This window comes from Phaenicophaeus curvirostris, chromosome 12, assembly GCF_032191515.1.
Source record: "Phaenicophaeus curvirostris isolate KB17595 chromosome 12, BPBGC_Pcur_1.0, whole genome shotgun sequence".
Taxonomy (NCBI): domain Eukaryota; kingdom Metazoa; phylum Chordata; class Aves; order Cuculiformes; family Cuculidae; genus Phaenicophaeus; species Phaenicophaeus curvirostris.
This window is the reverse complement of record NC_091403.1, coordinates 1,630,535-1,645,081: the sequence shown is the minus strand read 5'-3', so window position 1 is coordinate 1,645,081 and position 14,547 is coordinate 1,630,535. Positions and strand designations below refer to the sequence as shown.

Below are 14,547 nucleotides of genomic sequence, written 5' to 3'. Positions count from 1 at the left end.
ACGTAGCGTGAAATCAGACAACACATATGTCACTGTGTCTTGGAGTTCAGACTAATAACTGAACCATTCTTCAGAAAGCTATGAAAATACTTAAATTGCCATAGAAATATGCAGTTGAGTGTGCTGCTAAAAAGGAGTCAGGGGATCCAGAGTATTCCCTTACCTGTCCTACTCCCTGGTCCCCCCCCCCGTCTTGCCTGCCCTGCCCTGCCTGCCCGTCCTTCCTTTCTTGCCAGTCCTGCTCTCCCTGTCTGCACCTCCTGCTTAAATCCTGCGGCAAGCTGTGAGAGAATGCACTTGCTCCTCCAAAATACTCACTTCTGCCAAATCAGCTTTTTCTCCTACTGGCATAAAACTCTTCCAGGGGCAACTTGTGACTGGTTCCAACAACAATCCTCACAAATCTTGTAATCTTTTGTTTATGGAAAGTTCAGTTTTGATTTTGTTTGTTCCCTTCCAGAACAGCACTGCAATTTAAATGTCAGTTCAGTCCTTAATGAAAATTTGTGCTATCCTATGCTTGTTCCCTCTAGAGTAAGTTTGCATTTGCAGCCACTGCTCAGAAGGCTCTGTGCTGATGCAGAAATGCTCTTCTAATTCTGATGTAGTATAACTAATCATAATTTTTAATATTACTGGCAAACTTGTTATATGTAATTTCAAGCCTAGTTGGTATCATTGGGCAGCTTCTGTCTTCCTTGTCTCCTTGCTTTCTCTTCCCCCTTTTCTGATTTTAATTTCCTTTCAGCAATGTTCTGAATATGAACAAAAACCTTGAAAGAAGAATAAAGATGAGGGCATGCCCTGTAGTATTTCTCACTCATTAAGAATCCAAAGGATTTAGCTTGTGAAAGGAGTGAGTCAGTAGCAGGAGAGGGGCTGATGCTGGGTGCTGCACGTATTATTTTGTGTCAAAAAAATGTGTCTTTTTCTGGAGTCCTCTAGTTCTTTACTGTTTTGTTTCCTGGTGGTATTACAACACTGCTATGCTGTAGCAAACCATTACTGATGTTACCTTGCATAGGAGCTGGTACTGAAAATGGTGTATGCTGACCCAAACCGTGCTTTTTAATACGGTGAGACTGCAGTGCCCAAATCCCAGCGGTCTGACAGGTCTTGGCTGTCAACTCTTGCCCCTATGCCACACTGAACTACACTTGGCTTACAGCTGGAACCATGGCTGCAGTGCCACCGGCCGCAGGGAGAGCTCCAGCAGGAGCAGGAAACTGCTTCTTACCCTCCCCACTGCATCACACCTGGCTTCAGACTCTGGACAGGCCTGGCCGTTTACCGGATCCTTGGTGATTTGGGCTGCCAGTAGGAGAACTAGGCTCTCCCCCTTCCTTGAGTCTCGCAGCTGACGGACTTGACTGATCTCTTGATTAAACGACACTGCCATCCAAACCAGTGCTTCTTGTAGGACGTCTTTCTGCTGCAGAAGGCAAGTTCATTGCACTCGCTGCATATAGACACCTGCAACACTGACCTTTAAGAGTGCCAAGGCCTATAAGCAAATTGTTTCCTCTGTTTTCTACCTATCAGAATCATAGAATCAAGGAATAGTTTGGGTTGGAAGGGACCTTAAAAATAACCTAATTCCAAGCCCCTGGCCATGGGCAGGGACACCTCCCACTGCATCAGGCTGCCCAAGGCCCATCCAGCCTGGCTTTGAACCCCTCCAGCCCCTCCCCAGCTTTCTCGTAGCCTCTTCAGGTACTGGAAGGTCGCTCTAAGGTTTCCTCGGAGCCTTCTCTGCTCCAGGCTGAACAGCCCCAACTCTCTCAGCCTGTCCTTGAAAGAGATAGAGGTGTTAGACATTGGCAATTTAGGTGAGCAACTGCATTATTTGCACGTGCTAGTGAAGCAATCCACGAGTGCCTGGAAAGCTTAAGGACAGGGAATGATGTGGGTGTTGGATCTGCGCTCACCTCCAGCCCCAAGCGTGGTGAGGCAAGAGGGAGACTTTGCAGAACAGCCTGGAGGCTTCACCCACGGGTCACACACACTGCAGGGCTGGAACGTGGCCCGCTTGTACCCAAGCAGGCGACGAGAATAACTGGGATGCAGGCTGGAGCGGCATTTATACAGCACTGTAGCCCTGGGCCACAATGACCACTTGCCCTTACACACACCCACTCTCACCCCCACACCCATTCTCACCCTGCCACGCCTCCTCAAACCGAGACACCCCTTCACACACACTCCCACTCACACCCCTACTCCCCAGTACTGGTGGACGCCCCGCCCCCTAAAATGGCTGCCCCACCCCTAAAATGGCCGCCCCGCCCCTAAAATGGCCGCCCCGCCCCTAAAATGGCCGCCCCGCCCCTAAAATGGCTGCCCGCCCCTAAAATGGCCGCCCCGCCCTAAAATGGCCGCCCCACCCCCTAAAATGGCCGCCCCGCCCTAAAATGGCCGCCCCACCCCTAAAATGGCCGCCCCGCCCCTAAAATGGCCGCCCCGCCCTAAAATGGCCGCCCCACCCCTAAAATGGCCGCCCCGCCCTAAAATGGCCGCCCCACCCCTAAAATGGCCGCCCCGCCCCTAAAATGGCCGCCCCGCCCTAAAATGGCCGCCCCGCCCTAAAATGGCCGCCCCGCCCCTAAAATGGCCGCCCCGCCCTAAAATGGCCGCCCCACCCCTAAAATGGCCGCCCCGCCCTAAAATGGCCGCCCCGCCCCTAAAATGGCCGCCCCGCCCTAAAATGGCCGCCCCGCCCCTAAAATGGCCGCCCCGCCCTAAAATGGCCGCCCCGCCCCTAAAATGGCCGCCCCGCCTTAAAATGGCCGCCCCACCCCCTAAAATGGCCGCCCCGCCCTAAAATGGCTGCCCCACCCCTAAAATGGCCGCCCCACCCCCTAAAATGGCCGCCCCACCCCCTAAAATGGCCGCCCCACCCCCTAAAATGGCCGCCCCGCCCTAAAATGGCTGCCCCACCCCTAAAATGGCCGCGGCTCCGCCCTGCCCGCCCCAAGATGGCGGCCCCGGCAGCGCCCGCCCCCCTGCGCCGCCCGCGGTAGAGAGCGAGGCGCTGGGCCGGCGGGCGGCCGGTGCCGCGGGGAGGCGGAGGGAGCCGCGGGGCTCCATGAGGGCGCGGGGCAGCCGCACGCCGGGCCTGCCCAGGCGGGTGGCTCCTCCCTTGGGGAAGGAGGGCGCGGCGGGGCCTCCTCCTCCTCTTCCTCCTCCTCCTCCTCCGTGCGAGCGGCAGCGCCAGGGCCGCGGCCGGCGGCGTCACACCCGGCCCCGCGGCCGCGATGTTCTCCCTCAAGCAGCCCAAGCCCACCTTCAAGTCGTACCTCCTGCCGCTGCCTCAGGTAAGGCGGAGCCCGGGGCGATGGCGGCGGGGCCCGAGCGGCGGCTGAGGCGCGGGCGGTGCCGGGGGCAGGCGGGGCCCCCAGCGCCGACCCGGCTGCTCCCTGCCTGCTCTCTGCCGTTGTCCGACCCTGTGGGTCCCGCGGAGCCACCGGGGTTCGTGCCGTCTGCCCGTGCGCTTGACAGAGCGCGGGTTTTATTTAGTTTTTCTGGTGCCTCTTTATTTGGTGCTTCGTTATTTGGTGCCTCTTCCAGCACCAGCACGTTTAAAGCACCGACTCATTTTTCCCTTCTCACAATTTCTTCGTAAAAGTGAAACGTGGGTGCGACGTCGTTCTGGATGTTCCTGGTCCTGCGAGGCGGTGGCGCCGCTGTTGGTGTAGGAACCGCAGGCTTTGGGGTTTTTTCACTGAAGAGTCCACTCTTTTTATCGAAGCGTTCTTATTTTACTGGTGAGGATGCATCTCGAATCCTGTGGGTTTGGGCCCCTCGCTATAAGAAAGACCTTGAGGCTCTGGAATGAGTCCAGAGAAGAGCGAGGAAGCTGGTGAAAGGGCTGGAGAACAAGAGGAGCGGCTGAGAGAGCTGGGGGTGTTTAGCCTGGAGAAGAGGAGGCTGAGGGGAGACCTCATTGCTCTCTACAACTACCTGGAAGGAGGTTGTGGAGAGGAGGGAGCTGGGCTCTTCTCACAGGTGACAGGGGACAGGACAAGGGGCAATGGCCTCAAGCTCCGCCAGGGGAGAGTCAGAGTGGACATCAGGAAAAATTTCTTGACAGAAAGAGTTCTCAAGCCCTGGCAGAGGCTCCCCAGGGAGGTGATGGAGTCCCCATGCCTGGAGGGGTTTAAGAAGCAGGTAGATGAGCTGCTTGGGGATACGAATTAGTAGTGGACAGGTATGGTTGGAGTTGATGATGTCTAATGTCTTTTCCAACCTAGTGATTCTACAATACTGTGATCAGAAGTCTGTTCTGTCACTGCCTGTGTTTGTAGTATTTCATATCCCAAAGGCAAGGGCAGGCAGAACCGGGGCCGCCTCCAAATCAGCGAGTTCCAACTGCTGTGAAGTTCGTAAGAACATTAAAATGAGTCCTTGGAGAGGTCTTTTCCAACCTAATGTTTCTATGATTTTTAAGGCTTGGAACTAAAATGCGAGTAGGCATGTGCGTGTTCTAGACCTTGGACTTGTGGAGATTTTTTTTCTGTGTGTTAAAAGGTGGTAGAGAGTTGAGTTTTGTGCAAACCTGAGTGTCTGTGTCTGGGTAAAGCCTGTTGTAGGACTTGAGCCTTAGTGGAATGTCAGGCCAAACTGTTCTTTATTCTCCCTGTGACTTGCTGTAGCCTAGGTAACATAGTTAGCTAGCACTTTAAATGTAATATTATTCTTCTGGCACAAAGCTAAATGTGCACAGAAATGTTTAGTATCTTTGCAGAAAACAGTTGATATAATTGGATCTCAGCTCTTTAAGACTAGCTTTTTAAGTTAAAAGAACTTATTCCTTTACCCAATTAAATCAGACTTCTGCGTTATTGTGAAGTTCTGACTCTTAAGTAAATTCTCACTTTTTTTCCTTCAGGCTGAAGATCATATGGCATCAGAACCAAGGATTAAAAAGCTGGAACCCGTACTTCTGCCAGGTAGGCATGAATCAGGAATTTGACAGCTACCTCCACAAGGATCTATTTAAGCCTTTGGCCTATTATAATAGAATTGATAAAGTATAAATAGTTTTGTTTGGTTTCTGTGATTATTGGTCAACAGAATTAACAAGTTACTTCTAAATTATTTCTGTCACTTCTCCATTTGAGACTGTGGTTCATTAAGCAGTGTTAGTTGATATCTGATATGGTCTAGTGAGGTACATTAAGCTTAAGAGGCTGAAATGTTATGGAAGAGGTTTTATTGAAAGAGTAAGTAACAACTGCCTGATACTCCTTTTGAAACAAAATAGTACACTTTTTTTTGAGGTATGAATATCCTAAAATACATCAGTAAGGTTGCTCGGTATTTGAAATACAGTTATATTTCTATGCTTGCAAAACTTCTGCTTACCATTTGGCATCCTATTGGTTGTGTTGCAGTTGATATTCATCCAAGGTTTTTGACTCACAAGGAAGTGACTGCATGTACTTCTCTGAGACATTCCACAGAAAATGCAAGGCAATATGAGATGGCTTTTCTCAAAGCGTAACACATCTTGCCTTTTCTGTCAGATGCATCCATGAGCAGTCACAGAAAATGACTTCTGCGCAGTAGCTTTTTGCAGTGTGGTTCATTCTTTATTTGTGAAACTGAAGTACGTTTAAAATGGTGCTGACTGGGTTTGTTTTTCTCAACTGGCTTATATTTATCCCACGTTTGCATAGTTTCCCTTGTCTACGCTATCTTTGAAATCAGCAATTGGCTGAAATCGTGGCTTTTGGAGCATTTGTACCAAGTTTACCCCAGGTTGTAGGGAAACCAGTTGAAAGGCTCACTACAGAATTAAAATTTCTACCTCCTTATCATTCTGAGGTGTTGTTTTGAATTATTTCATAATGAAATTCACCATTCTGTACAGCCACAGAGTATCTCTGACAAAGTCTTTTCCTTTTGTGACCCTCAGGCTGTATGAGGGTGGGGTTCAGACTTACTTTAAATTACTTAAGTGAAACTCTTCCTGTTTTAAGTTAAGCGCTGGCCTAAACACATTTTTTTTGTTTCTGTCATCAAATGGTGCAGTAGAAAAGTGTATAAACAAGTACACATTGTACTGTTAGCCTGGCTTTTGGATTTGTCGTAACCGAAGTTTCTGGCCAAATTCCAACTCGTTTAATTATATTAAGGCTGACTTGTACACCCTCACAAGTACAGTTTGACTATGGAATTCCTAATATTGTATCCTTAGCAGATGTGTGAAATTGCTTTTGCTGTCAGGAAGAGGGTTAAACCTGAGCAGCTGAATGTTTATTATGTTTCTTCATTCAGTGGAGCTTTTAAGGAGTTCTTTTGGCATTGAGTTATATTAGCACAAGCAGTTACTGGCTTTAGTAATCTTCAAAAACTGCAAGTAGATGTATTAAGCTTTTGATTTCTAAAACGTAAGCACTTGGGGAGAGTAGTTTACTAAAAATTGAAATTCCTAAGTAGTTAAATACCCTACTGTCTAACTTGTATTTCTGTGCAGTGGAGGTTAGGAAAGGGAGTTCCAGACATGGAAATAATGAGTCAAGTTACAAAATGAGGAGTTTTTTGTTTAAAAAATAAAAAAAATTGAATTTATATTAGAATAAATTTGTAACCTGTCGAGTTTGTTTTTAAATTTTCTCCTGGTGCCCAGAGCAATAGAGTCACATCTCTTCAACTTTTAGGACAACAGCCTTCATTCTCCCGGAATTGTGTGCCCCGAGGAGGACAGTGGGTTAGGAAAAGCAACAAATGTCATTTAAAGCAAGTAAAAGCCTTAGTTGTAAGCAGCAACACTTGAAACTACGGTAGGGAAAAGCAAGTAATTTTATAGAATTTGGTATTATTTCATTCCAAAACACATGACATAGGTTTAAGATGGGTTATAAAAATGTTTCCTTTTTCTTTCTGCAGTTCTGTTCTCCCACCATAAGTCTCTGATCAAGACTTTTTGCAGAGTTGGCCTTGTAACAGTTTTCATGTTTCCTTTGTTTGTTTGCATGGCTTGTTTTATAAGCATGTCAAAGAGGAAAAACAGAGAACGAGCAGGTAGTCTGGCAGTCAGTCTGCTAAAGTGCCTTGCCTGACTAGTAGGAAATCGGCTCGTCCGCTTTGGGGGAGGATGAAGTTCAAGTTGTTAAATTTGAAGGCATGTTTTGTTCTGGTAGTCAATCATAGCCTATTTTCCCACAGCTGCGTCTTTAGCATTTTCGGGACGTCAGTTTAAGCAGTAAAAAAACCCGTACAATGAAACTGGAGTGTAAAGCGGTGCGTGTTTTTGTAATTTGGATGGCAGAGCGCTGTGCAGAGAGGTGCGGCCCATGAGTGGGTAATGAACCAGTGCAGTGTCTGTGCTGCACGCTGCAAAAAGCTCACACAGGGCGTTCTGCAGGAGTTTGTGTAAATAGTGGAGCATCTGATTAAGTGTGAGAAAAGGATTGTTCCTCCTGAATCTTAATATGCACTTGCAGTAGTTGTTTTAATGTGTTGCTCAGTATATGGATTTGCTAGTACTTTGTTAGTAGTTGTTACTTGTAGGCGTTTACAAGACAGCTAGAAGTGGTTTAACTGTTTTTAATTTATAAAAGCCCATACTGTAAAATTATAGAACTAAACTGAATTAGAATAGTATTTTTTTATCTTTAAAACTTGCTCACATTAAGGCACGTTAAAGGAATACTGGTGGTGAGCTGTGCTGCAGAGCGGTTATTCGTAGCCTCTTGTGTCTGTACCATGTTTCATGATCCGATCGTGGGAGTTGACTCCAGTGCCATCATTGATGTGCGACCACAGCTGTGGTGGGTTTGTAAGCAGGTCTGAGAGCTGCTGGGCTGGGTCAGATGTCACCTCTTGCTGACGGTGGCTACCAGCAGGCCCCTAGGAAGAAGACAGAACAGGACACTTGACACTACTCGGTGCTTCTTCTGCCCTCCTTCCTTCCTTCTATGTGTGGTGTGGGGTCTTTCCTCTTAGGGTAGCGTGATGGAGGGATCCAAGTGAAGATTGCAGAGCATGGAAGAGACAGAGTGATCATATTTTAATCCTCTTACTGGATCTTTCTTACAGGAATTTGTCCGGTTGCTTTGTATAGCCGTGTAGATGTCTGTCACCCACAGCTTCAGCAATTTAATTATATGCTGTTAGAAACTACCTTTATTTGTTTGTTCTGAATTTACCACCACCTGATTTCTCTGAATCCTAGTTCTTGGATGATACGGCAAACATCAAGCCATATTACCACATTTCATGGGATTTGTGATTTTCAGACTTGTGTTGTATGTCCACTCTGTTACACTTCCCTCAGCTTAGTTGTCATAGTTGGTCCTTGAAGGGAGCTTTCCATATCTTTAATCATCCTTTTGGTTACCTCTGAACGTTTTCCATTTGTGCTGTGTTCTCATAGAGGTGGAGTTATATACCTTGTTTACTGTATATATTCAACTTTTATCTAGTAACGCCAATCTAAATGGCTTCCCCACTTGCTCTTTGGTTTTGGCTTGCTTTTTTTTGTATACATCTGCCCTTAGATAGGTAACTGACTGTGGAAATCTAATTGTGGGAGGGTTTTAAGTCTGGATCATGGAAAGTTTTAATCTTCTGGAAGTGTCTGATTCTCTAGCAAGTTAGCTCCCAGCTCTTTGTCTATTTTTTTTTTTCCCTGCTTTCTGCAAATCCTTAGTACGTGAAGTCATGTGTTCCAGAGCAGCTGCAACACGTCTTGTGACTAGAGGAGGAGAGTGCACTTTTGGTGAGGCACCCTTGTGTGTTAGTAGCCCAGGTATGTTCACTTCTGACTGCTCTGAACACTTGCAGCTCTTCCTTGGCATTTCCAGTTGTGTTGTGGTGCCTCGGAGATGGTGAACAGAAGTCCTGATGTTGCAGTGGGAGCGCATGATGCCAGCGCTGTGACTGGGGAGGGGGCTGAGAAATAGGGGCTGAGTTAGTGAGGTTGTTGCATAACCCCAGAGATTTGTCAGGTCTGCCTTGCCTTGTGTATTGGGAATCATTTTGGTTTAACACCTCAAAGGGGAAGCTGCTATTATTTACTTGCTTGGTAGGAGTAGTAATGCTGCTAATGTGTGTTTCTGGAATGAGTTATTGATATTCAAGTAGGTATAGCTTGATCTCTTAAGGATGCTCCTCTGTTGAAGGTGAGTAGTGATAGCCTATCAATTAGGGTTTTTTTCCTGCATCAACTTTTTCATTTGAAATTGAAATGTTACCATCAGTGTGTGTTTGTTTTTAATGTTGTGTGTGATATTAGACAAATAAGTGAAGTAGCTTTGTAATTTCCACTTGTTTTCAAAAATTAGTGTCATTCAAGAGTATGAAATCATTCTCAACATTTCAGAATGGCCATTTCAGACTGGAAAATCAGAATGACAATTTGTAAAGTAACAGAGTCTTCTACAGCTTTTCCGAAGCAGAAATTTTCTTTGTCTACACCAAGAAAATTACTGAAAATTTTAAATAAACTGAGAGTTTCAAATTTGAAATAGGAAACAGCATCAGTGTTCTGCAAGGAAATCTTTCATATTGAAAGAAGTTTAAAAATAAACCAAGCATTTGACTTATATTTAGAATAAATGTGGTACCACTTAGACTAAGTATATAGTAAGGACTCTTTTCTGTTATAGCTTTTTTGTTTGTTTGGCTCAAAGTAAATTTTCAGGCCGGCTTTGGGTTCTTGTTGAGTTTTTGGTTTTGCTTTTTTTAAGGTTTGGCATGGTATAAGTACTACTAAGTCAATCTACGTGTAGAATCCAAGTTCTAGATACATTCTTGTAAGTGGATTTTACTGGATGGAGTCAGTTTGTTCTGCCTTCTTTGTTATGACTGCATAGAGGACATTTAAAGGTTCTGACTAGTAATATATTTAAAGTATTTGTAAATATCTACAGAAGTCCTTTCTTATTTGTGACAGATTAGCTGTAGGCAGTATGGAAATCCTTTTTTAAAGGTGAAGGGTGAACACGCTTTATGATTAAATATTTTAATGTTTCTTCATGAGCTTTCTGCAGAACACTTCCAAAGCAATTGGTTTCTGCCCACTCTGCCCCACATACATTTAATGGCACAAGTCATTAAAAGTCCAGAAGGGGAATAAAATGTTAGTGTGGGTTCCAATTTATCAGCTGACCAAACTACCGGGGGTTTTATCTCCTGGCAGTTGTATTTGCTTCCAATGAAGTAAGCCTTCAGCGAACTAATTTTTAAGGAGCACGTGTTTTTGTATTGATTTATTTATTAAGGCAAACCTGAGTAGTTTAAGCTGAACCCAGTGATATACTACAAGTTCAGAACAGCATCTGTATTGATGACATAGTTATACAATAACAGGCTGAAAACCAGAGCCCTGAAATTGTTACTGATTATATTGTTTAGGAAGAGTCAGGCTTTGGGAATCTGTAGTTTATGCAGCCAGACTGAAAATATGCAAAACACAGAAACACTCTGTCTTCACTGGCTTCTCCATTGTTCACGTTACAGAACTTTCACCAAATCGTTGTTAAGAGATTTGGAGGGGTGAGGAAGGTTGGTGATAGGGTTGTTTTAATATGGCCTAAAAATACATACTGATGTCAAGAAGTGTTTATTAGTCCATTTTTCTCATCGTGGGTGTGTGTTCTCGTTACCTACTTGATGCTGACACATTTTTATGCAACCAAAGAACAAGCCAGATCAGAGAGCTAATTCAGGTGAAATTTGGACTGGCAAAAAAGGAAGAAAAATACATGGGTAGAATTATTTTCAACTGGATCAATTCTCTGATGTGCCTAACGAAGTCTTTCACAAATGACAGTGCAAGCACAAGGGTCGAGGTGGGAATGAATGTTGAATATGGAACAGTTTTCACTGTAGGGGTGATAAAAGTTGCTGGATTACAGCCACTCTGTAAGCATGATCAGCTTTTAATCTACTGCGGTACTTTCTTTTGGATCTAGTTGTGAATGAGAACCTTGCTTGCGATGGGTGTTCCCTTCTTGCCATGTGAACTCCTGTTGGTTGCCTACCTGACCTTCTTGCAGCGTTTCTGAAATGGGGAGCGGGGAAGCTTAAGTCTCCCATCCTAGTTCAGAAAAGAAATTATCTTTTCAGATCCCTCACGTGGTCAGTTTCTTTTGCCAAGTTTGGAGATTAGGCATTATTGGACAAATACTGATTGTAATCTTGTTATTGTGCATGGGAAAACAATGATTATTGTTGAAGACAAGAAGTCTTTAGACTTTTTTGCTACCTTTTCTCCTTACTGAGCTTTTTTTTAAATCTAGTGAAACTTGTCATGTTCTCTTGTTAGCATGCTAGAGAAACTGTGCAATACTCATATATGATAATTTAATAACAATTTTTCTAATCAGATTGGCAAAGCAAGCTCTGTTGGTACTGTGCATTTAAAGCACACCACTCTCCAAGCAGTGGTTAGAGTTGTTTTTCCAACAGAAATCCCAGATTCTTCTATTAAAAAACAATGCTAATAGAAAATATGTAAATTGTTTTTCATTGCCCAGTAATCACAGTATTGAACTGTCCTTTTGAACAGCATTTTAACTTTGATTTTTTAAAAATTTTTTTTGCTTTCTGCAAAGGTACAGAAAGTTAAATGCGGTCTGTTTAACTAATTGTGAAGGAACTGGAAAATAGTTTTTGAGAAGAAAAGTTTGGGTAATATCTACGTTAGCGTGCAGCTTTCTTTGTCATTAAATACCTTAAATCCTTAAATATAATGTAAGAGCTCATGAAAATCAGAAAAGAGATAAAGGGCAATTATTTCATGAGCTTACAAATACTTTTTTTTTTAAGTTTGGAAGTGACTGAGCATGCTGAACAGAAGATTCATTTAGAAGTGGATTAGAGACATTTACATCTAAATGCTTGGCGCATACTAATAAACTCATACAATTTTGGTGTTCTCACTACAAGAGAACAGCTAAAAAAAGGCAGCCAAATGGGTGAAGATGTTCTGAATTTCAGTTACTTATTAATGAAGTTTTTATTGGAAATTCCTACTTAGAAAATTACTGAAGTTAATTATTTCCCAATCCTTTTGGAGCAGTTTTGGACTTAGATCTTTCTAGATACAAGTGAACTCATTAATGTGCATTTTTAATGGTTAAATGGGTACTTGAGTTAACTTTAGCTTTTCTGTTGTCAACTTTTTAGGCTCTTTCACATAAACAAGCTGGTTTTCTGTTTTCTTATTCGGGCATTATCGCTGTCAGCATTGTAAACGAGGAACAGGAGTTTAGGTTTTTTCAGCATTTTTAGTTGTGCCTGTTACCTCCATTTTCCTTGCGTGCAGGCTCTGGTTTTGGAGTTTTGTTTGGATAGTAGTGGGTTGTGCATTGTGATGGATCAAGTATGTACCACGACTTCTCTTAAAAGCCAAAATATGAAGCAGTCAAAGTGTCTGTCCTTTTGGGGGATGCAGCAGGATTTTTCTGAGGCTGTGTTAAGTGAAAAGTGTATCAGCTAGAGGTCCTTCGGCCTCTTGCATTGTTTTTGTGATCCGTTTATTCAGTGTAGGAATATTTTTGTTAAACATCATTAGGCTTCATGTATAAGGGTGGCAACCTGTAATTTTCCTTCTGGTTTCCTGTCAGAGTTGAAACAAGCTGTGCTTGTCTCCTGAGATCGTTCTTCGACTGTTGGAGTCACATGGAAGTGTTGACTGCTGTTCCGTGTCTGGAACAGCTTGTGACTGTTTACTGGAAAAAAAGCAGCAGCTACATTGTAAAAATGTGCAGTGTAATATCTCTGAATAGCTCTGTTGTTGACACTTGTATAGACGCTTACCTACACAACTACAAATACAAGAGGGGTTCATTGTGCAAGACCTGCACATACTGCTTGTTGTTTATGTGCTTTCCTAAATTTGAGTTAAGTTTGGAAGGTTTCCACATTTTTATGTGGCTCATCATAGATATCCAAATGAGGGATAGCAGCCAGATCAAGATAAAATTCCAAACCTGCACTGAAGAGAAAAGTTAATTATCTAGAGGCTTTTGAAAACTGCGTCCATTACATTTGCATTGCAAACCTTCTCATGCTTTGCTGTAAATGTTTAAGCCCTCAGGCTGAAATCGATATGCATGCACGCTCTGGTGTTATTACAAAACTGACAGTTCTGTGGTAGGACTGTGAACTTGAGTGCAAAGGAGAAGCTAGGCTAAAAGATCTGGGTTGTATTTGTGTTGGATGAAATGAGAATAAATGAAGTCGCACTAAAATAGGATTAGTATTAACATGTTGTAGTGTAGCCGCACAATTATGAGGAATGGAGGAGGGAATTAAAAAGGGTTGCCTTTGGTAAAGAGAATGATATTGGCAGGCATGTTTTGAACTGCAGTAGATTTGAATTAAGAATTTTACATGAGAACAGTAATGGGTCTCTTATTTCAATAGTTTTGTAGCATCAGAGACATGAAGTACTGAAATAGTTTGGTAATAGCAATTTGTGCTTTAGCAAGTGTCTTCTGTGTGATACTAAAAAATATTCCACTGGATAACAGATAAGAGAATGTTGTATGGAAAAAATATCTATGGAAGTTGCACTTCATTTCGTGGTGTATTTGGCACTCCGTATCTTTTTATTAGAAGTGCAGTCATACACTGGGGATACTGAAGGTGCAGAATAAATCCTATTTAGGTTTAGAAGAACTGACTTTGTGCAGAGGGGCAGCTTCACAGGCAGAGTCCCAGAGGCCTTCAACATCGTTCTGCCAGCTCAAGGATACAGACTTAACTCAAGAAGTTTTTGTAGGTGTTTATCGCAACTGACCTAAAAGCCGCTCCTCTTAGTGACTTCCAGGCTGGTGCTTAATCATATTAAGGGTCGAGAGAGCTGGTGGGGCAGCTTAGCTAAACAGCTTATGGTGAGGAGCCTGTGCAGAGCCTGGGTCTCACAGCTGGCAAAAGGCTGTTTCCTCGCAAGCATTTGGCCAAGACGGTTCTGGGAGTGTATGGTTACTTGGGTACAGTGATAACTACCTGAGGAAAAAAAACTTCTCTAGATAGGGGGACAGGTGGGAGATGTATTCGAAGCTCTATCTATGTTTGTTGGGAACACGGATGAACACGGATAACTGATTACTGCTCTTGTCACCCAAAGAAGTGATTGTTTTCTTGCAAAGCGCAGGATGCTCTGAGGTGATGTTTTGGGCAACTGGAACTAAATATGCCCAATCTCTTTCAAGCAGATTAGGCTTTAGCAGTCTTTAGTCTTTGGTCTTGTTTGTTTGGATTTTTTTAAAAAATACGGCTGCTGTGAAATGACACTTCTCTTAACACAGTTTCCACTCCCACACTATTTATGGTAGACAGCAGCAGGAGGAAGCGGCTGATCTGATGACAGAAGTGAAAGCTCCTTACAAGAGTAAAATAAATTATGAAGTTCATTTCTGAAGTAAGGATGAAATTGCTGTTTGGCTTTCAGAAACCTCTGCTGTGGAAGTAAAAAGTAACATTATGTGTAGCGATTCATTTTTCCTTTTTAAATGGTCCTCAGTCTCATTTGCTGTATGCTTCTTTATTTTATAGATTATCCCAGATGAATTAGCATAATGGGTTTTT

The 14,547-nt window shown here is 43.7% G+C and overlaps 1 protein-coding gene across 3 annotated transcripts in view; it reads left to right on the top strand.

Annotated features, from left to right (window-relative positions):
- Positions 1-2,969: 2,969 nt before the first annotated feature.
- The window catches only part of MTMR10 (myotubularin related protein 10), a 32,737-nt gene continuing 21,159 nt past the window's right edge, over positions 2,970-14,547 (top strand). For 2 of the 3 annotated variants that reach the window (XR_011338246.1, XM_069866459.1), the window contains exons 1-2: positions 2,970-3,314; positions 4,889-4,949. Coding sequence is in view for 2 of the 3 variants with exons in the window: in XM_069866459.1 (XP_069722560.1) it covers positions 3,255-3,314; positions 4,889-4,949 (121 nt within the window). In the remaining variant the exon portion in view is untranslated. Of the gene's footprint in view, positions 3,315-4,888; positions 4,950-8,652; positions 8,756-14,547 lie in introns of those variants that run through there. The other variant, XM_069866460.1, reaches the window with a different exon arrangement.